At 43.0% G+C, this 22,961-nt stretch overlaps 2 protein-coding genes across 5 annotated transcripts in view; one reads left to right on the top strand and one right to left on the bottom strand.

The window, feature by feature from the left end:
• Positions 1 to 482: 482 nt before the first annotated feature.
• SLC25A20 (solute carrier family 25 member 20) lies at positions 483 to 11,721 on the bottom strand. The gene is made up of 9 exons (XM_005522031.3): positions 11,592 to 11,721; positions 10,857 to 10,949; positions 8,789 to 8,916; positions 6,564 to 6,654; positions 5,495 to 5,612; positions 4,305 to 4,377; positions 3,602 to 3,711; positions 2,132 to 2,256; positions 483 to 1,639 (listed from the first exon to the last, which is right to left on the bottom strand). Exons 1-9 carry the CDS (start codon positions 11,694 to 11,696, stop codon positions 1,577 to 1,579), a joined length of 906 nt encoding a protein of 301 aa, XP_005522088.1. The 5' UTR covers positions 11,697 to 11,721; the 3' UTR covers positions 483 to 1,576.
• ARIH2 (ariadne RBR E3 ubiquitin protein ligase 2) overlaps positions 11,569 to 22,961 on the top strand; it is a 33,353-nt gene continuing 21,960 nt past the window's right edge. Inside the window, exons 1-2 of one of the 4 annotated variants that reach the window (XM_014251633.2) lie at positions 11,569 to 11,707; positions 15,909 to 16,256. In XM_014251633.2, coding sequence (XP_014107108.1) covers positions 16,008 to 16,256 — 249 coding nt within the window. In that variant the 5' untranslated portion in view covers positions 11,569 to 11,707; positions 15,909 to 16,007. Of the gene's footprint in view, positions 11,708 to 11,963; positions 12,092 to 12,328; positions 12,421 to 15,908; positions 16,257 to 22,961 lie in introns of those variants that run through there. The other 3 variants (XM_005522032.3, XM_014251634.2, XM_088062072.1) reach the window with 3 other exon arrangements.

Below are 22,961 nucleotides of genomic sequence, written 5' to 3'. Positions count from 1 at the left end.
TGTAAAACACAAGAGGTGGACTCTGAGGAAGGCAGGTTCCCTTCTGGTCTTCCAAAATAAAAACTGGGAAAGTAGAATTCAAGGCTTCTGAGCAGCATGGAGTGGGAAGTCTTTAGGGTTGCCCCTGCCTGTGGAAGGGGGAAGGTGAAGGCAGTGTCCTCCTGGTACAGGTCAACAGACCACACCAAGTACTTCCCACAATGTGTTATTTGTTTCAAGATGTGTTATTTAGTGTGTTGCTTTAGAGTTAAAAACTTGCATCCACAATGCAACACCTAAAGGACTTTTATGACAAACGTGCCAAGTGCAGAATATTCCCTTCCACAGCTCATATCAGAAATTGAAAAGCTAAAAAGCAAGGGATTAGCAAAGACATCACAGCACAGTTTATCTCCCAGTCAATCTCAGAATTAAGAACTGGAAAATTTTTGCAAAACTAAGCATGCATGACCATGCAAAAAGTAAATGAACCAAGGCACACATTCTAGCCAAGCAGCACCTCATTTTATTGAGTTCCAGTAACACTGCATCACAAACAAAATTTGCTTTTTGCTTCTCAGTATTAGTCACTTCTCAAATGAAAATGTGATTATGTTCAATAATAGTAAGAGAAAACCAAGAAACAGGAGAAAGAATAAAATTAGACAAGACTGCGGAGCCAGTGTCCTCTTTATGTGTCCCCCTCATGTCAGAGAAATTCAGTTCTTGGAAGTGCTGTTAAATTTTCTCACATCAGTGTCAGGGATTGAATCCCAGGACATAGTATTTGATGAATCAAATATATCACAGATTGCTACGAGCTGTGCTGTAATTCTGAAATCACATTTGGGCTCTTTTCAGTGGGACAGAAAGGATTTGAGAGAAAAGTTCAGGTTAACCAAACACATTTCCCCACTGGCTCCCTCAGTAAAGCTTAGCACAAATGTTAAACATAATGCATTTTGTGTCCTAGTTCCACAGAAAAGATGAGTGTGCAAGACCTGATATGGTACTTGCAACACCCCTCAACCCACTGAGACATAGCTCTGGCCACCCCTGCTGAGTTGTGTTTTCTGCTGTACATGCACAGGAGATTAAAACCAGTGTTAACACAGAAACAGCCACAACTGAAAAACTACAGGATGAGAACATTGTCTGACAATTCTTGCAGACACAACCATGTGCAGCTGCTGACTTATGCCCTGAGAGTTAAGTACATGCTGCCAAAAAAATATTTTAAGGAAGTTTTTCAGCATTAATAGCTACATGTTTCTTCAGTAAATAAAGAATTACATTTTAAGATGTGTCCCCTTCTTCCATGAGGAAGTACTTAAGGTAGCACACGTGATAGTGACAGTTGTGTGTTAGCAGTGTCACTGCTATGGTTGGCTCAGAAGATTTGTCACCCCTAACTCCTCACCAACTCTGTCACAGTTACAGCTTACATTTCTGACTGGCATATAGCACCACCTAAAGAATGTGAGAAAGGCAGAAAGGTATTAGGCAAACAATCATTCCTGAAATATTAAGTGATAATTCATTTATTCCTTTGAGGCAGACTCTCTTCCTTCTCTCTAGTTTCCAGGCTTCCTAGTCTTCATAGACCAGGTGCAACCCAGTTAAGAAACTTCATAGCAACTTCAAAACCAAGAAAACATGCCTGGAAAAAGAGAGCACAGAACAAATAAGGATTCTAAAAATCTGTTTCAAACAAGGCTGCACTATGAAAACCTAACGTGGTTTACATGAAAGGAGGAAGAGGACATAAAAAGTCTTGAACCAGAGGCAAGAATTCTACTGTATCCCTCCACACAAAAGCTGAACTTAGGCTCTGTTAGGCTCCTTATTTATTGAAGGGGAAGTGAAGGGGAACTCATTCCTTCTTCTACAGCTGAATGTACAACCAGTAGATAAAAACTATCAGAGAAAGCCAACAAAGAGCTTTCATGCAAAGCTTTGAAGAAAGATTTACTTGTTGCTCCTAAAGTACCATTTTAGAATCTGGACACCAACAGTCAAAAGTACCTGCAGTGACAAGAACCTCACTGAAATGGTACAAGAATAAACAGGTAGTTGTGTCCCCTCCAGACTGCAAACACTCACTGAGTGTGGCCATGTCCCCAAAACCCATCCGGAATCACAACGTACTCACCGCGTTAGCAGGAAAGGCCCTGATCATCACAGCTGTGAACCCCTTGTACAGAGATGCAACTCCTTCCTCTCTGATGAGTTCCCTCAGCACATCTCTAAAGCCATTTGGGTATTTTCCTGCAGGAGCTGAAAGGGATCCACAAAGCATTAGCCCAAATGTGTGGCAGTGACAAGGGCTGAAGGATGTGCCATATGTAACAGCCCAGGATTTTCAACAGGTTCTCACTGCTACAGCAAACAAAGAAGACAGCTCAGTAAAGGCTCATTGAACAGGAGTTAGGTGCTCACCATGACCAAAGAATTTACATCATCAAGTCATTGCAGGCAGGGAAGAAAGGAGAATAACTTTTGTCAGGGTTGGAAGTCTGAGCTTTTACTTGCACTGCTGATCACAGTTCTCCAAAGAGCTGCACGTAGGTGATAGAAATGTCAGATATAAAAACTGATGAAGCTGTTTAATAAGAAAATGATCACATGCCCCAGCGAAGAACAGCAACAGACTTCAAATGAAAAGCACAGGATGTTCTAATGCTGATGTTACATGGATATGCTGAGGTGTTTTTTAAAAGCTACTCTACTCAAAAAACAATTTCTTCCTTCTCCTGACACTGCCCTGGGAAATATTGCCTCTGCCAGCCCTCTGAAGAGGTAATCCACAGATCAGCCCAGCTAAACAGAACCACCTTGAGCCTACGTCATCCACACAGCAGCACTGGGGACTGGCTCAGTGGAACAGGATCAAAACTGTGATGTGTTTCACCCCACAGCCCTTGGTATGGTACTAACAACTACAGAAGCCATTGCTCAGAGAAAAAGAAATGAGGTTTCCTTCACTGATTATCATAATTTGTGACTCAAGAAAAATGGTCACTGTCCAGTGGAGAATTGAGTTCACAGAGACAATGGGGAGCCTTAACAAAATTATTCGTTGGCAGGACTGGCAGAGAAACCAAGGGAAAACCTGTCAAACTCTGTTGAAGCACAAGACCTGGGCCCATCCTAACTGTAATTAGGCCACAGACATTAAAGAGCAGAGCTGCCAGCTTGAAAGCAATGCTCTCAGCAAGTCACACCCTGTTACTATAAACTGCAGATAGGCTACAATTTATACAATTATGTCTGAAGTGAAATAATAAATCTGAAGTGAAATAATAAAACATCTCAAAGAATTACATTTGTAACAAAACAGCTATGACAATTCTATTATTATGAGTTCTATGCTTAGGTTTCAAATCAGGTATCTCAAGTCAGGATCATTATATTATCAAGGAGGCAGAAACAGAGCTGTGCAGCCCAATGCGCCACAAATTTATGAGGAAACCAACTGGAATGCTAGGAACACCCTTGGGTTTTTCATGCACTTGTCTCGAGCAGCATTCAAGACATGCTGCCTCCCAGAAGGCATCTTCCATCAGTGCCCAGCTCATTCCCAGGAGCACCACACTGAGTGACACACTGGAATGCAACTCACCAGTCTGGAAACGTGATTTCAGCACGTCTGGTGGAATGGCAACTGCCCAGTTGAAGATCCCAGCCAGGCCCCCAGCAAAGAGGATCCTAGGCACACTGAGGTCACTCACACTGTGGCAGGATCAGAGTGGGGTGGGAGGAAAAAGTGAAAAAAAATATTTTAAAAGAAAAAAAAAAAGTCAAACTCATTGTTTTGACCAATGTGACGATCAAAAAGTTAGCCTGGCTGACAGCCAGAAGGCAGCACAATGCTGCAGACAGTATCTGAGTGATATGAGAGTGCAGTATCTGAGCAACCTTTCCAAGATGGACCAACTCCATCCTAAAGATTCAAATCTTTTTATTCAGCAGCACACACATACATGCTCTGTGAAAAAAAACAAAAACCAAACCAACAAACCAACCAAACCTCCACAAAAAAATCAAAAAAACCCCTTAGCATGTTATGCACATAGAGGGTTGAAAGTGAAGTCCTCCTTTCAGTATTCCTTACTTGGCCCAAACTGGAATCTGAGAGAAACTCAGAATATTGTTGTAATTGTCAGTTAACCCCAGAGCAAGTCAGCCCAACTCAATGAGCAACCATTTTTCTTTTTTTTTTTAATTTGTTTTGATGATACTGCTCTAAATCTCTTTGTAACTGGGGAGATTAATCAGCAGTGTCTGGGAAGTCCAGAAAGTGATGACTGTGAGATTTCACTGACCTCTTTCCTTCAGGGGTCAGAATGTTCTTCAACCACTCGTACGTCATGAAGTACATTCCACTGGCTGGGACGTCTGGTGGGTAAACAACAAAGGCTGTGAGGGGTGGGAAACCAAAGGAAGCACAGAGACACACCAGCTCCATGCCAGCTCAGCAACACCACTAAGTACATACAGATTCCTTTTCTGAACCTCTTCTACAAACAAAATAAAAATCTTCTGCTGCCTTAGAGAGAGGAGTCTGAACTTTCCCATGGAGAGCAGGTGCTAAAGGCAAGAACTGAGAAAATAACTTTTCTGTCAGCAGCCTTTCAAACCAGACTGTAATCTGGTTGCATTACACTAATGATGAGACAGCTCTAAACTGTCCAAATTTCTGCATAGCACATCACAGCAGCACAGGAACTTCATGAATTTTACACACTATTCATTCTAATGATTCTATTTGGGGATTTTTTCTGTGTTTTTTAAAGCTGTTCCCACAGCCTATTCTTATCCCATACCTAAACTAAAGAACCAGCCCCTATCTAGGGACACTGCCAGAATTACACTGCAGGCTGCTACACTTGTGTGAGAAGCAGAGGATAGAACAAATTCCTAAACTGAAGTAACAAAATACAGAAATCTCAGTTTTTCAAAGGGGAATTACTAAAATACATAAAGGGTTCTGGGTCTGTTAGTTGTTGTTGTATTTGAGAGAGGGGTCATGACATCCCAGTCCAAAATAACCCAGACTCAAAAGGGTAGAAAGCATAACTGCTGCCACCACGTATTTTAAAACAGTCACAGATAGGCACAATCCTTCTCTCAAGGAGAAAAAAAAGAAAAAAAGAAGAAAATAATTTTTTAAAAAAGCCCACTTCTGTATTTTTCTCTTCTCTTTGTTCTCTCTGCTCCTCTCCTGAAGTCTCTCATTCCTCTTGGCTCCTCAGATCTTAATTACTTCCTATATCCCTCTGATCCTTGTCATCTAATCTCTTCCTCACTCACTGAGAATCTCATGTTTATTTCTCAGGCCCTTTGAGGCACTGGAGTAGCGCTGCAGACTGAAAGAAAAAAAAAAAAAGAAAGAAAGAAAATGGGTGACACAGCCCCTCCAATTGGCTAAAGGGACTGTGAGATCTCCCATACTGTGTCTGGTTTCTTATCCTACAGTCCCCCTGCCCCAGCAGGGACCAGGACTGTCCCTTACCTCTCATGAGGGTCAGCACCGTTCCCTTGTACACGCCCCGGATCCCGGCCTCGCGGTACAGCTGCTTGGCACAGTCCAGGGAGCCACTGTACTTGGTTTCACCTGTAGCTGCCTGGATCTGCAGGATTAAAGTGAGAGTTTGTGACGAGTGAAGGTTTCTGGTCAATGCAGAATCGTTCAGTCAAGGGTTAGAAAGCTTCACATGTGTTTTTAGAGAGGAAGGAGCACATGCTCTTGCCTAGGGAACCTCTGCCTCATTTCCTCAAGCAGCTCTCACACTGAAGCTGAGGCTGTGGTTACCGTTTCATGCAAGGGACAGATTCTCCTTTATTTTTCCACAGTGTAAGTTTGAAACAATTCGAGTCACTTAGGTAATTCCAGACAAAAGTAGTCCTCAAAGAGTTCAGTGAAATTCAAACCATTTGTATGTGTATAAAAGCTCCCATGATAATATCCTGTCTGTCAGAACTAACATGTGACCACCCATCACCGTATTAAGAGTTCAACACAGTCTGAAACAAGCAGAGCTTCCCACACCTGTTAAAGATGGTATTTCATTTGTTCAGGTTTACATTTTCCAACAATACTTTAAAACTCCTGCAGGAGGTGCAGAGCTAACAGCCACACAAATGTCAGAACACTGTTCTGAAGTGCATTCCTTAGCTCTGCATGAGGAGCTGTCAAGGTAACAGAACTTCCTTACACCAGAAAGAATCTCATGATCTAGCATGTTTACACTTTTTTTTTTTTTAATGAAAAGTTTCATTCAGAAAAAATTGACTTTTCCATACTTTGAAGTAGACTGAGGCATCCATGGATGCCTCATATATTGTCCCATAGCATAAGGCTTGAGCTGTGTAAAAAGAATAGAGCAATTAATGCTGTGTGTACTCATACTGTCATGGTGAGTTTGTTTAATGCTTCTTCGTGACACAGCTGCATAAAATGACAGTTGTCTCAGTCCTGTCAAAAAACAGAACAGAGTAAATGCACTAACCAAAGAAATTCCTGCTATGGAAAGACAAGACCCCTAAAATTAAATTCCCATCACCACCATCCAATGCCTTACCTGTAAAAGGCACTTGATTCTCTCTCCTGGAGCCATGATTACTGTTGTGAACACTCCTGACAACATGCCAGCAGCAAACAGCTGAGGATATCTGCCCCAAGGAAACAGAAAAGACCCTAACACAACACAGCACACAGGAAACGAAGGGCAGAAAGACCCCTGCATCACCAGATGGTGCTGTTCCACATGAACATGGCAGTGGAACTTGAAATGCATCCACTGCTTTTATCAGTGCAGAAGTGCCTTGTCAGTGCAGAGCTAAACATTTAAGACCTCTGGGACTCAAAGCACTGGTTCCTACAGCAACCACAACTCAGCTCTTCATATCCATTCTATTTGCTAATATTCCATCTACTTGCATTTTTTGCTATAGCATTCCCCATTCATTTTCATTCCCAAATCTCTTCCTCCTCCATTCTTCCCATACTCTCCTCAGTGACCCCAGATTCCACACATATTCCTCCTGGTGCAGCCAGAAGCCTCCTTTCCATAACCTCTCACTCCTTCACTCTCTGCCAAAGCTGAGTCTGTCGTACCAACCTGCCATGATCCCAAACATTCTGCACCTGCTTTCACGTGGCAAAGTCTCCATGACAAAAATCCCTTAAACGAGTTTCTCCATCACAAAACTATATTTACATCCAGCCTCCTGCTACTTCCCCTAGTAAGATGACGTAACATCTCAATTCAAGTAAATTCCACACCTTCCACTTCTCTCCACTTGCCCAAGAGATGGCATTCTATTCCACTTCTTACAGCTTTCTCTACTCAAATTCCCATTATATCTTCCAGACCATTCAGACCTCCCTCGCCACTCCACATGCACCTCCTACTCAAACTAGGTTTTGAGGTTTTCAGCTCACCTTGGGATTATTCAGCCCCAGAAAAGGCAGGATGGGCTCCTCAGGTTTCTCTCCATCTTCTTCTTTCTACAACTTCCCTTCAAAATCAGCATGGCTTGCCTCTAGGCCCAAAACCACAGCACTAGGAGTCTGATCTTTATTTTTGGGTCTCATATCCCAAGCCCACTGTACCTTCACTGTGTCAGGTCTGCACCCACAGAACAGCACAGCTGAGCACAGTCACAGTACATACACTATTTGTTCTTTTCCACTGCTTTTCTTGAAAGGAATTCTACATAAAGACTCAAAAAAACTACGTTGTCCTTCTCCAGCTTGCTCTTTAAAACTTCCTCTTGGTACCATGTGTATAAAACACAAGGCACTGAGGTGATCAGGCTGCTGGGAATAAGTAAATGGTGCATTTGTTGTTCAGTCTCTACTGTTCCCCTGGCCTTTCCCTTCAGTCTTGCCTGTGTGAGGACACTGCCATGGTATAACAGAGGGCATGTGAGCAGTTCCCCAGCACCTCACTGCTTCCCTCCGAGCAATGGGAGCCGTGTTGGCAGTGGCTTGTATTGCAGGGCCAGGTGTGCTCACACCAGCCCTGTGCAGGGAAGGCTCCAACAGAAACCAAAACACCCCACAACAGCTGGCTCCATACGATGGGCTCCTACTTGCTGACAGAGCTCCTACCTAGCACAAAAATAATGGAATAAAATGTTGCTGAGCTACTGCCCAGTCCCTGCAGATCAGATCCCTGTAAATCACAGCTCGGCAAAGCCACTGCAGTACTTTATGGGTGGGGGGCTTTCTTCATGCACAGGCTGGCTTGTAGAAAGTCCCATCAAGTTTTCTCAGCTTCCTATTGCTGTTTCTGAAGGTCAAACATGCCTGAGAGGAGGGCTGCTCAAAAATACCTCTTTTCAGAAATAACAACAGAACATTTTTTTAGCTGTTTTCATATCCTAATGAAGGGACACATGAAGATTCATAACTAACAGGGAAAAGAGAATCAGGGCTGTGAATGTTGTCAAGACTGCTTGACCATGAATTTATTGTTCCCATAGTTTCTGTTAACAGCAAGAGTGTTGGCAGGCAATCATTACATAACTCTCACTGTACTCATCTAAACCGGAATTGTTCCTTAATGGCTCCTTCTTGCGTAGAAAGGGAATTGCATCGCACCTGCCCACACAACGTCTCTTTTTAACCTGTGCTATCAGTCCCACGCTTCCAGAAGCATTAAAACATGAGTATTTTATTTTTCAGAACTATATTTATAACCTAGGAGAAGACACAAATTTACACCACAACTCAACGTGTGACAATGCAGTAAGAGCCTCAGGATGCCTTTCCCAACCGTCTGATTAACCAGGAACTCACGTCAAAACATCGTCAGGTTTTCTCTGCTGGAGTCTTTTTCCCAAGCCAAATCCAAAGAAGCACACAGCAAACATGGGTGTCACTCCGATGATAGGAGCTGCCATTCCTCTATATAAGCCTCGGACTCCCTGCAAGAACATTATCACAGGAATTACTTGGCTTTGCATAAACTTTGCACACATTTCAACTTGTTGAGAAGAGAAAGGCAACAATCCAGGATAGGATACATCTAACAGTCAAATTGATCAGAGGAATAAAAGGGTTTGTTGTTTATTTGCAGTTATACATGTTTAGCTGAGGCTCAGGGACTGCTGCAGGGGAAAGTTATCCTTCCTGGGAAACACTGGCACCACTGATACCGTTCTGTAACAATACCCATCACTTGCATGTACATCTCAAGTATGAGCAAGTGAAGTTAAAAGCCATGTGAGTAAGAGCCTTAATAGATTATGTCAAGAAAGAACACTCTGAGCCTACACACAGAAATGCACCTGTGATTTATTGGTAACTTGTCAAATCCAGTAGTGTAAAATCTTGACACTGAACCTAAGAATGCTGAAACTAATTCACTCTTTAACTAAAGGAAGAGCCAGGGAGAGCAACTGGAATGCCTTCACTCCCCACATGAATTCACTTTGGAAAAGGTTCAAGAGCAAATTATTTTTTGTTTCCTACCCTAAATCCAAACTTTTTCCCCACACAACATCACATTCCTGATGTTTTATACATTCCTGATATTTCTTTTCATACACTACACATATGAAAAAGCTTTAATGCATACCCCAGCAGCTGTGTTTATTTCATTTCTCTTGCCTTTAAACTGAACTTTTTCCAACAAAAACTTTTTCCAGTAAAAAGGAGAGCTTCCTAGAGGCTAGACACATCAATTAAATATTTGCTGGTCTCTGCACCCCCTTCTTCCCCCTGCCCCAATAAACCAGTGCATCCCAGAACATACTGAAGTCTTACAGGCACAACTGGCTCTGCCATGAAATTACACCTGGCTGTGAGATTAACCACTGCTGCTCAACCTCCCCATGAGCATTGGGAAGCAAAAGGCCTTGGCAGAGAGGTTTAGTAGTTTTCCTTACAGAAACGGATGAGTATTGAGTAGGAGTAGAGAAGCAGCACTGCTTTTGAACTTCCCATCACAAGGCTATTATTATGGCTCAGCTCTGACGTCCGTGCTGCAGCAGGGGTGTTAAAAACTGCCAGGGATTCAGAGCTGGCACAGCATTCCAGTCTTTTGTGGGAGAGACCAGGGGAGCAAGATTTGCTTTGCTTATATAACAACTTGTTAATACCACATTGGAAGTAGATTTCAGATTTGAGGCAGATCTTTCATTCAACAGGGAGTTACCTAACAAGATCCAGCAGCTAGAAATGAGACTTCAGGCAAGCAGATAAACAGTTGGGTTTTACAACCATTATTTCCAAATGGTAACTAGCTGCTGAGAAAACTTTAAAAGCACAAAACTGGACTCTCTTTTAATTAAAGACTTTAAAACAAGGCTGTGTGCTTTTCTAAAAACAAAACAGACTAGCTCAACAACATGATCATGATGATTCAGGAGTAAAAGACACTGTCCACCTTCTAGAGAAGGTTGAACAACTACTATAATTGACACTCTGGGAGAAAAAAATCTATAAATTAAAGATCCTCTGCCCTCTTATAGGTGGCATAACACCTTACAGAAGAAAGTAAAAGTACTGCTTGTATCAACAAAAGTTATTATCCGTTTTAGAATTTCCAGAGATGACTCCAAATACCAGCAAAATTTCACTAACTACAAGGCCAAAAAACAACTGCCAACATCCACTCCAGTCTATAACTTCAGACATTAATATCATGCCATTTTGAATCAAAAACATTTCTTAGCAAAACAAAGATACATGAACCCAGAGCATGTGCATGCTAAGTATTCCCCAAGCTTTGTAATCTGCTTACAAATGTTAATTAGAATCAATTAAACCGATAACCCAGGAATTGTATGGTCTCTGGGGGGCACATGGTTCCATTCCTACAATGTACAGAAACAACTGGTAGATGTGGCAGGTGTCACAGTACCTCTCCAACAAGAGTCTTTCTGAAGCAGTCAAAGGTCCCAGAATAGAGAGGGGCCTGGCCAGGCTGTGGCTTAGGCTGGGTTTGCAGTCTGACCTAGTAAGAGGGAGAGGAAAACATTATTTTATTAAATATTACAATCTAAACTTTGATTGACAGAACACCGCCAGCTGTTATGGAGCATGTTTTGTGACCGGACCTGAAGATATTGATAGAAACACTGACATCATTTTAGCCCTTTGCAGAAGGGAAGGGGTTGATTTTTAATGTAATGAGTAGTTTATATATTTAACTAATTAATTGCTGCGATGACGTCCGGATGACGACCCCAGCTCCCTGGACCCTACAGGGTCACTCCTGGCCTCCCCGTGGCGCAGGGGCACAGGGTCCCGCCGAGGGACGGGGCTGGCGGGCGCATCCCAGCTCGCTACTCCACCGGGAGCACGGACGCTCTTTTCCCGATTTTTCACGATAAACCAGGACTGCGAGACGCCCGGCCGCCGCACCGCCAGGGGGCGCCCTACAGCACTTCAGGGAGCCAGGCAGCCTACTCGCGGCGCATACCGGAAGCCCCGCCTCCCGCGCAGTTCCTGCCGGGAGCTGTAGTTCTGCCATGGCGCCCGCCGGGACCCGCGCCGCTCCCGCGCAGTTCCTGCCGGGAGCTGTAGTCCACCCTCCAGTGTCCCGCACCGAGTACCGGCCGCCCCCCTTGTCCCGGGCCGTCCCGCGCTACCTCACCTTGATGGTGTCCAGCGGGTGCCCCACGAACACCAGGCAGACGCCCCCGAAACCGCCAGCGAAGAAGTTCTTCAAAGGGCTGATGGGCTGCGGCTGCTTCGCCATGACGGCGGCGGGTGAGAACCGGGGTCGGGGCGCTGCGTCCCTGCCGAGCCAATGCCGCCCCCTCCGCGCCGCGACCTTTAGCCCAGTGCGGGGCACGCCGGGAGGCGGGCGCGGGGCGGGCCGGGACCGCGGCGGTGCGAGGGGCCGCTCCCGGCGCTGCCACCGCGCGCGGCCACTGGGTGCTGTCACCGGTCGAGGCCGGCCCGGGGGCCGCTCCTGGGAGCGGGGGGCCGCTTCCCCCCGCACATCCGCAGTGGTTCAGCCGTTCCCCCCGCTCCAGCGCCGTGGCCCGGCCCGGCCCCGCCCCGCCCGGCGGAGGTGACGCACCGGGCCCGGCGGTTCCGGCGCGCAGGAGGAGCTCGGGGCGCTGTTCTTGCCGCCCGCCTGCCCGCCCGGTAAGTGCGGGGCCCGGCCGTGCTGTGCTGGGGGTCTCGGTGGGGCCCTGCTGGGACTGGGGCGAGACCGGCGGGGGGGATGCGGGGCCGCTTGTCCGTGCCCGGTGCTGAGCTCGGTGCTACGCCCCGGCAGAAGCCGCAGCCCGAAGCTCTCGGGCTCCAGGCGGCCGTGCGGGGGCCCCTCCTCGCCCTGCCGCCGCCCGGGCTTTCCCCGCACGGCTTCTCTCCCGCGGTGTTCCTGCTCCGCCCTCCCACAAATCTGCGGCGCTCTGGCTGTGCGGGACAAGCGCAAGCGCTGGTCTCACGCATTCCAAAAGAATGGACCCGAGGTAATTTAAATGCGATGGGTACCGCTCTGCCCGAAGCCAGAGGTGCTGTGGAATACGTAGCTATCCGTAAAACAACTTGTTAAAAGCGACGATAGGTTAGAAAGGGCAGGAGTGAAATGGATCAGATGAGTTGGGAAAGTGGGAAAGATAAGGCAGCCGTGATAGTGTGAACCAAGGCAGGCAAGAGGAAGGCAAGCTGGTGTGTTCCCGGGGGAGCGTGATACAGCTGGAAAGAGGTTCCTACAGGGTCGTCTGTGGTGAAAAGAATAGGGCGTCTTCTGGTTTCTCTGTCTTGGATGAAAAAATTCCTACCTAAAAACAGTGGAGAAGAAACGGTGAGGTGTGCCCTGCATATGTGAGGAGGCAGTTGGGGATGATCCACGAATTATGGGTTTGGGTGACATAGATGAAGATGCAATTAGCATCGATAGCCAGCATGGAGCTGAGGCTAATGGATAGTTTGAGGGAAAAGGGAGAATGTTAGCCAGTTTAAAGGTTACGTGGATAAGGAGTCTAGGAGATAGACTTAAGTCGCACGTTCTCTTTTTCAGATAAATAAAGAGGTGAAAGAAGAAAAAAACGTGTGAAAGGGTTATGAAATATCAACAAAAAAATAGGAGGAGCATTCTCCAATTGGAGGAAAGTTATTAGAGGAATCCAATAAGGGTTGGCAGGAAATAAGAAAAGTGATGTAGTGGGACAAGGAATGAGGTGGGATCACATAATGTGTGGCACTATGGAAGGCATTTTGTTTCAAAAGACCTTGTTAAGAATTGTGTTGCAAAGCAGGAGTCAGGGAAAGGACACGGTTGGAGATGATAGACAGCAGAGTGTAGGGGTGGGTGTGTTTAGGAGTTCCTGCAAGAGACTGGAGCAAGGGAGCTGACTAAATTGTATCAGTGTTAGTGAAGATACAGGAGTATCTTGGATAAAGGTGATAAAGGAGGAGATCATCCTCCCTTAAGTAGGAAAGTGATCTAAATATGGTTTAAAATTTTATAATTTGGTCTTGGGAGTTATGGTCATTATTTAATCTAAATAATCCTTGCTTTTTTGACCCTGTCTTTTGAACTTAACATCTTTATGTCTTAAAAATTAGTGCTATCAAGTAGTAGCTGTCTTGTCTGTGTATTCAAAGTGTTTGATTTGGGCTTTGGGCTGAACATAGGTGAGTTGTTCCTGGTTTTCCTAGTACCCTCCTTTGCTTTGTCCACAGAGCCTGTGCCTTGTGCTTCTTCTCCCTTCACTTGTGTCAGTGTGATGTTCAGTTATACTGGAAATGAGCTCTTTCCTAGAAAGCTGGGACAGGAGTCACAGAAGTCACCCAGTCCTGCAGCTTGATAAATCCATATGTCCATTTGCCTGTGCAAACAGTTCCTCTGATCACAAAAATGTGCTAGTGGCACAGAGAGACATCTCTGCACTCCTCTCACCCCCTCCCCAGTGACTGGTGTGTAATTGGGAGGTACTGGGCAGGCCCATTATTCTACCTGGATATCTACAAACATCTCACTGCTTGAATGTGACTTGCCATGCGCTGGAAGAGCAGAGGACCCAGTGTTCTCCTGGTTTCCTGGTTTTGCTTTTTTTTTTTTCTCCTTCTATAGTGTGGAATGATCTGAATGAGTTTGAGAAGTTCCCTGGCCTGTGAAACTTGATCAGGCTTTATGGTGGCTGAACAAAGAAAGTTGTTGCACACTGGGCTATTGATAGTCCACACTGGGGTTAGAGGCTCAAATAAGTCATTCTTTAAATATAAGTTTTAGCTGGTAAAGATCCATTCTTTTATGCAAGAGCTCAGTGTCAATGCAGATTAAGCCCAGACTCTAAGCAGGGTAGAGGGAGGGATGAAGGTTTGCCTTGTGTCTGCCAAATCAGATTTCACATCTGTCTCCTTCCAGTATGGAGGGACTGTGTGTCTGTTCCTCTGAAGTCCTGTGGAAAGCAGTGCTATAAATTATTTGTGTGCTACGTGTGCTGTGGATAGCTAAGGAATCAAGAGGCAATGAAAGGAATGAAGACCAGAATTCAGGAGGTAATGTAATTAGGTACTAGTCTTCAGCCTCTCTGGAGGTTTGTATCTCCTGAAATCACTGAAGCCCCTCAAATTAATTGTACATCCCATCTCTTCTGGTTATTCTCTGCTGCCTGGTCAGGTGACTGGAAACAGGGAGAAAAAACCAAACAAAAAACCAAAAACCAAACCAAAACAAACAAACCAAAAAAAACAAGAGTTGAGGAAAAATAATTAAAATTTGTGGTTAAGATTTCCTGTACTGTAAAGTCAGGATTATCAAAGCTTGATTATGGCTTCCCCAGCAGCTACAAATTGCAATACTGAGGGAATATATTTGAGTGGCAGAGCTGACAACATAGTAATGCAGAATGGGAGTGTATTTAAGGAACCGAATATGTGCTGCTTGTGGAAAATAGAGCTTTGATTTCAATACGTTTTTATATGTAAAATTCGGTTACAGCATTGTTTTAATTCTTCTGTATTTAATATAGTCTCTCTAAACTAAATAATTCAGTTAAATGGAAATTTTTGACTAGATATGAGATGACCATAATTCAAGGTTGATTCATGCTTTACTGCTGAATCTTTTAGAGCTCAAATTCATATGGTTCCGTTACACAAACAGAAGATTTGTAGTTCAGATAAGTATCAGATGTGTGAATTTTCCAAAACAAATGAGTATCTTAAAAAACAAGAAAAGTTAGCTGTTCTTCTTCTTCCAACAGCTGTCAGTACCTGAGCATAAATTTCTACATTCAAAAGGTAATAAGTATATATATTGGGAAGGCAATAAATAATAATTTTATTTGCCCCTTCAGATATAAGGCCCAAGCCACATCACATTCATTAGAACCAATTTAAAGGGATGAACTATTTTCACAATTTCTTTTGAGATGGCATTGAAGACTGTTAAATTGTGTGCATGTGAGAGATCTGTTTGCTGGTCTTATTTTCTTAAGTCCCGCTTAATGTCTGTAGGTCTGAAGTAATACGGATTTGTTCAGAATATTACAAGTTGTACAGGATATCACAGGTTGCCTTTCTAGCTGCTGTGGTCATAGGTAAGAGGTTTGTGTTTTTCCTGTTAATTAAATAGCTAGGATGCTGTTCTTAAGCATTTCAGGCTGTTGATAAAGAACTTTGTGATAAATTCAGTTTTATCTCTGAGAAGATCTGTAGTGAAGGTTATGCAGCCAGCTTCCAAATGTCAGAAGTCACGGGGCCTGCACTGGGGACTAGGATGCAGTGTAATAACCCAGTCTCCAAGGATTTGGACCTGTCCTGTAAGAGCAGCCTTGGCTTTGGAGGTGCAACAGTCACAGTGGATCCAAACCAGGGACATGCACAGAAGAATCCTCTTTACTGGGCCGTTGGGTTGGTCTGTTCCTAGCTGTTTGATCACCTACTTGTTGTTGACTTGGCACCTCTTACAATTTCTTAGGCACAGAAAAAATTGTTTTTCCTCTCTTAGGAGACAGAGCTCAGATGAAATCAAAAGAACAATAAAGTTTGGAGGAAAAAAAAGAAGCTGCGCTTGCTTCCCTGGTCTGCAGTTTGGCAGGGCATTAAGATGTCCGTGGACATGAACAGCCAGGGCTCTGACAGCAATGAAGAGGATTATGACCCTAATTGCGAGGAGGAGGAAGAGGATGAGGATCCTGGGGATATTGAGGATTATTATGATGGGGTAGCTAACGACGTGGAGCAGCAGGGAGCAGATGCCTTTGATCCAGAGGAATATCAGTTCACCTGCTTGACTTACAAGGAGTCGGAGAGCACTCTGAATGAACACATGGCCAGCTTGGCTGCCACGTTAAAGGTGAGGAAAGGTTTCTGCATTAACACAGGTGCAAGACAAGTCTGTGGTTGTGAACAGGCAAATGCTGATAATACAGTTGTAATGAAAGCTGTGGCGACATTGCTGTTACGGGGGGGTTGGAGGAGCATTATTGAAGGTCCCTTGTTTGAAACTGACTCAAAGGTTTACAATTGTTACATACTGGGGCCTGAAAAATCTTCCTCACTGAATGTTGAATTTTTTTTTTGCAGAGCTGAGCTTCATGACCAAAATTCCTGAGTTATAACTCTTTGTATTAACACAATGCAAAGAAGGCATGTAGAAAAGAAACAAATCAAACCATAAATGGTGCAGCTTGGTAAACCTGTGTTTGAGAAGATAACTGACAAATAGGAATGCTAAAACTCTGTAATTCTAACAAAAACACTTTTCTTGGTTGGTTCTGAGAATAACCCTGGACTTTCAAAGACAGGTTAGCTGTCATGCCGGTTTTTAACCCTACAGTTGCAGTGATAGCAATTCAAGTACAGTGAACTTGCCACCTCTTGGGGCAAGTGTGACTTAATTCATCACAGAAAAGTCACACTCGGAGTCAGGTCCATGGTTACTATGCTCAATAAGACTTTTGTGAAGTTTTTTTTCTCTTTTTGTAACTGATTACTTTAGTGTCAGTCAGAAGAGGAGACAGGCCAGGGGAAAGCAGAGTTTTCCAAGCTCTAGATGTGGACAGTGGTTTGAAATTGCTGCTGCTTCTACCTAGTAACAAACCAGGTCTTCTAGTGCTTGCTCTTCTCTGGAACAGTCTCTGAAGGCAGGACAGGTGGTGACTGCAGCATGTAAAAAGGACTGTCTTGGGTAGGTTTTGATTCCAATTCATTCTGTCTGAATCAAATCTAGTTTTTAAAATGAGAGAGATCTCTTGATCTTTATTTGCACATTAATGCCATGTAGAAAGAGTATAACCATGAAGCCTGAGGAGTATGCACCATAAACAACAGGCTTTAAAGGGCACCCATAATTTGATGATTTTGCTATCTGTTATGCTTGTTCCCAGCATTTACCACCTCAGAAAATGAAGTTTTACTTTTTCTTGCTCTTAAACTTCTCTGTAATTACTTCAAAATGTGCATTCTGAGCTCTGAATGCCTGCAGTTCCCTACAGATGATCAGAAACTGGAGGCAACAGAAAAGTACAAATGAGACTAGTTGGTTAGCACTTCTGATCCAGCTGCCAGTTGCTTTTGGTTCTTAGCAGTTAAGATTTAGAACAGCTTTTCTGTACCTTCAAATGGAAGGTTCACCCTCCTAAAAGGTGACCCCTGCCATATTGTTCTCTTGAATTAAATTACAGAAAGCAATATTTTTAGTCTTTAAAATCAGGCTTCCAGTGTTAAAATAAAATTTTCAGGAGCTCTGAGGGTCTCATTGAGCATATATTATAGTTGCCCACACTATACCAACCTGCTAGCTCAAATTTCATCCCAAATAGTACCCAAGGAGAGAAAATCTAGTTTTCTTTTATATCAAGAATATGCCTGTAAATTTACTTTTAAAATTAAATGCTACACACTTCGGTTTATGCATAAGGAGATGAAATTGAATTTGAGTAGCGGTTTGGAAAGATGTGATCTTGTAAGCCACACACTCGCGCTTTAGCCCTCAAAGTGCCACATTAACTCTCTTTTCTCCAGCAACAATATTCTCACAGTTGCACTTCTATTGGGTATCTCTTGTGTATCTGCAGCATTTGCTTTTTGTTTCCTGGCATACTTGCTTGCAGTTCTTCAACAACCTGTCTTCCTTCCCCTCTCTCCCCACCAAGGAAACTTGTGATTTTGTTAGTTTTCTGAGACAAAATGTAATAGAAAGAATTAGTATTGAATTAGTGAGCACAGAGAAGAAAGAAATTGAATAGAGCATGCTGAGCTATTTATAATCACTATTTTCCATGGACTTAATGGATATGAGTAAACAGGGGTAGACTTTTTAAAGAGTCATATAACCTCCTTTTATATTCATTTCCTTGAGCTGTAAAAACTGCTTTTTCTTTTTAAAACTACCTTTCACAATGTCTGGATAGTGATGATTGTTCTTTTGGAGCATCTAGTTAATTTTGATTTCATCTCCTTTACTCCTTTCTCTCCTTTACTCCTTTATGGTAGATACTGATTATGTGGTGCTTTTTCTGCATTAGCTCATACTTAAGGCAGAATGGTTGCCCCAGCAGGGAAGGCTGAAGGTAAATTAAAGATTATCTTCAGGAGGTACAAAGTTGAAGCCACTGGATGACTTGGTATCTGAGTGATATACTATCACAAATTAATAGATTAATACAATTCCCTAAAGCAAATAAAAAATAACTGCAATGAATGGGCTTAAAGTTGTGTTGGAATGTTCTGCCACTGTCTGTTCTCATTAGTTGATTCAATTTCTAAAGTTTAACTCTGGGATACATACATGTGTATTGAGTGGCTTTTTCTTTGTGACGTATTGTCTATACACTTTAAAGACCAGAAACAGTTTTTCAGAGCTTTACATTTTTATATTTGCAATCTGTGCTGTTAGTGGCTAATAACAGTTTAAATAGATAGTATTTCATTTGTTCTGCTCATTAACCCTCAGCGTTTGTTTTTCAAACTGCTTTGCTCAGCTATTTCAGACTGATTGTTAAATTCCTATTTTATCTTAAAGTGTAGCATAAAGAGCGGTCTCTGGACACCTTCTTGGCTTTTGTATTCCCCATGAATTATAGTTGACCTTATTCTCATTCTTGCTGAAGGCACTGAACTGAGCAAACCTTGCACTGGCTGGTTAAAGTCAGGTCAGGTGTGAACACCCTGAACATGTTTAAAAGTTTATATGCAACATTGAAAGAGAAACTCTCTTCAACAAAATGCTTGTGTTTTGTTTATCCCAATTAGAAACAGCACAGTTAAAATTTGAAGTCTGATAAAAGCATGACACCCTACATGTAGGTAAATTTATGTCCTTGTATCTCTTACTGTTGTAGGAAACTTTTGCCTCAAATTCTTCTGACTTGCTTTTTGTCAGGTGTGAAAACCTGAATATAAACATTAATGCAAACAAGGCAGCAGTAAACTAAACCAGCTGTGCTGTGTGACAGGCCTGCCACTACATTAATGATTATTCCAGAGCCATACAGAAGCTAGAGAGATGTAATAAGTGTTACTCTGAAAGTTTCTTCATTTTGGTTTTAGTAAGAACTGTGAGTTCATTTGTTTTCAAGGAAAAGAAAATGACGTCTTTGCTGCTTGGTTAGTGCTGTTAATATGAGGATCTGAGGAAGGTTCTGTTAATACCCTGACTAAAATTAGGACATGCTATCTCTACTGAAGCATACCAGAAGACAATCTCAAAATAATACCCAGAACTGAGGTTCTCTGACCAAAAGGCTTGTGAATTGAAGTAGGTCACTTTTAATTCCTCAAAAGGTCACTTGACCACAGTCAACACTTGTGAAGGACAATGCTCTCAAAAGCAGAGTAGCTCATACTGCCTTCAGACCAGCAAATTAATTCACAGAGGTTCTTTTTAAGAAATACATACAATTATAAGATACAGTATCTTTCAAAAATAATGAATTAAAACAGTATAGTAGTAACTTTGCTTTTGAGATAACTCTGTCAGTTGTCATTGAGTGATTGTGGGTCCTGGAGTGGCTTATCAGTACATGCAAACAGTGTGATCCTCAGCAGTTGTACAAACAAAGCTGAGCCTGTCACTGGCAAGCAATTAAGTGTATGATTATGTCATATTGTTTTTGTTTGTTAATGATGCTTCCTGGCTCTGCTGAGGGTCTCCATACGTGTCTGGAGTATCTGTAATGTTTCAAATAACTGGGAATGGTTTCTCTCTTTCAGTGATAAGGCAGATTTTTCTAGTGTTATTCTTTTTTTGTTTTGTTTTGTATTTGTTATAAACCACCAGATAAAACAATTGCAATTAGAATGTATGAAAAAAAAAATTAGGTTGACTTTAGGTGTTAGCTGATTGTCAGTCATGAGGGAGCTGTGATCTTTCTGCATATGCAAGCTGGCAAGGGAAGATCGTCAAGTTGTTCTACAGGTACTGATGTCTTTCAACAAAACCAAAGGAATTGTAAGACTGAAGAACTTATACTTTTAACTTCACTAATTTGAGTGATCTGCTAATATTTATCAGAGAGCAAAAAGCTTACTTTCTGTGCTTCCTGAAATTACACCTTGTGATGTGGGTTTTTTTTAGCTCTGTCCCTTGAAGAGTAAATCTTAGTAGATGCAAAAAGTATTTGATATCATGATATAATTCTGTTAATCTGTGTCATCACTACTGATCTTTCAGAGATAAACCAGTTTTGCGTATATTCTGGCTCACCAGACTGATGTTGCATCCTTTCATGGAACTAGATTAGTATTTACTCATGAAAACACAGCCCTCTGAGGCTGCTCCACACACTCAGATTGCGCTGACACAGAGCAGTTAGTTTGTAGAGCTGTGTGGTGCGAGCTGGCAGTGCTCTTTTGCAAATACCATCTCCAGCAGACCCAGGGTCATGTGTGTGGGGACTGGCAGCCTGTGTGAGCAGCCCTTCCTGAAGGAGCCTGTTCCCTGCAATCACAAAAGTGTCTGTAAAGAGCCGTATGTCAGGACCCTGGTGTGTCTGTGCCCTGCTGTATTGCTGTTCAAACCATGGCCCAGAATGTGCTATAGGGTGCTGCTTGTCTGAACTAACCTGCAGTGCTGCAGTGTCATTCTTTCAGTGCCACAATGACTTCATAAAACTTTCTGTAATCTAAAATGGCAGTGTTAAAGCCTCACTCTGCCCTGGGTACCTCAGGTGCAGGAGAGGGATTAAAGCCCCTTGAAGTATTAAAATGCATGTACATAAAAATAGGGTTTCAAAAATATGTGTTCAAAGTTCAAGTCCATAAGCACCAACATTGAAAAGTCTTAGTAAGCAGTAAATATTTAAATATAATTATTTATAAATGGCAGAACTTGATAGGCAAATTTGACTTTTTCACAGAACCCCTGTGGTGCTATTTGGCAAAGATTACACACTGCTTCAAAGTACCTGCAAACCCCTAGATTAGTCAGGCCATATTTAGGTTTATATCTATACTGTGTTCTGTATTTTAACACCAAGCCAACATTATGTGGGACATCCAGTCTGAGGCTGTAACCCTTAGGAGCACTCAGGTTTGAGACATACCTTTGTCCTTTACCTGCTTTTTGTTCCCAAACAGAAAGATCCTGGAAGTTCTACAATGCAAAAGTTTCGTTTTTGCCTACACATTCACAATGTCTGTACTTCAGTAGTATCAAGGGGACATGAGTGTGTCTAACTTCAGTGTAACTGTCTTTAGTGTATTTTGTTTTGGCTTATAAAAGTATTTTTGTTTTGTGAAAATGTATTAAGTTTTTGTAGACTTCTGGTCAGCAGAATAAGAGAGCTGGCGGGAGCACCCAAACTTTACAACCTTGTGACACCTTCCTGGAGTCATCTGAGGAGAGAAAACAATTTTGTTACTTTTTGCCCAGGACTGCTGAAATTCTCAACTTGACTGGAAAAATGAGCTGCAAATGTGGAAAGTGATTATAGCCCACACATTTCTTTGTGATTCACACCTTAAGTGTATCTTACAGCCAATATGACTGCAGTGAGCAAAGAAATCTGTTTGCAGCTGTTGATGAGTGTGATCTTGGTGGGAGGTAGAGGCAAGACACAAGTCAAGAAAAATGCCAAAACAATCTCTCAGTAACTGTTTCATGTTGCGAGCTTAAAGCTGGACATCATGATCACAGGAGCAGCATGAAGCAGTTGAACACTTTGCCAAATTTGTACTGTGCCTATTAAGGATGGTGCAGCAGAAACAAGCTGTGTTGTGCATTGTGAAATACTGTGCAGAGCAGATGTTCCTCCTCTTCATCTTTGTATAACAAAAGTAAAACACCCTTAGAGCTGGGATTGTTGAGTGAAGGACTGTCTTATTTGGGACTGAGCAGGTATTACTCATTACAAGGTTACCTAAGCCCTGCTCCACTGTGGCTCTGTGCACACCAGCGCTCCCAGTCTGGGTTGGCTGCCCAGTGTTCTGAGCCACTGGTCACAATTGTGTGGTTTCAGGTTATTACGAGACCTTTGCTTCTTCCCTGTGCATCTTCTGAATCATCCTCTCTGTCAACCAGAAGGAATTGTCCACTCCTCCTGTGTTTTGCAGGAAAAGCACCTCAGCAGGGGCTATGCAGTGGGGTGTGTTGCTGGGTGTTGGCGGCATTCAGGGAGCAAGCACAAGTGCTGGGCGCTGGTGTTATCACACTGTGTTGCTTTGGAAAAAATAACTGCAGGGAGGACAGCTGGGGAATCTCATGTCAATCTTATATCCGTGTTCTGTTTTACAGCTTTCTTGCTGCATTTCTTTCGCTCTAAATCTCTCAAAGAAGGGATCTCATAGCTGTTTTGTAATAATGCCTTCTGGCATACCAGCTTGCTTAAATGTTTCTGTTCTTTTAATATTTATTTCTGAATTTCCTCAGGAAGAATAGCCTAACAGCTTGAGAAATACGTATGTTGAGATTTCCTAGCTGAGTCCTACTGATCCTGTTTGTTGGCAGCTGCAGCTGAAATTGTTGCTGTCCTTGTGTAGGAGAGCGGATGGATTAAAGCGATGTGTAAATGTGGGGAAAGAGCTAGAATTTAACCCCAGATCCCCTTTTCTTCAGTAT

This window comes from Pseudopodoces humilis, chromosome 13 (genome assembly GCF_049639895.1).
Source record: "Pseudopodoces humilis isolate 2021_Gansu_Grassland_sample_001 chromosome 13, ASM4963989v1, whole genome shotgun sequence".
NCBI lineage: Eukaryota > Metazoa > Chordata > Aves > Passeriformes > Paridae > Pseudopodoces > Pseudopodoces humilis.
This window is presented reverse-complemented; position numbering and strand designations above follow the sequence as displayed.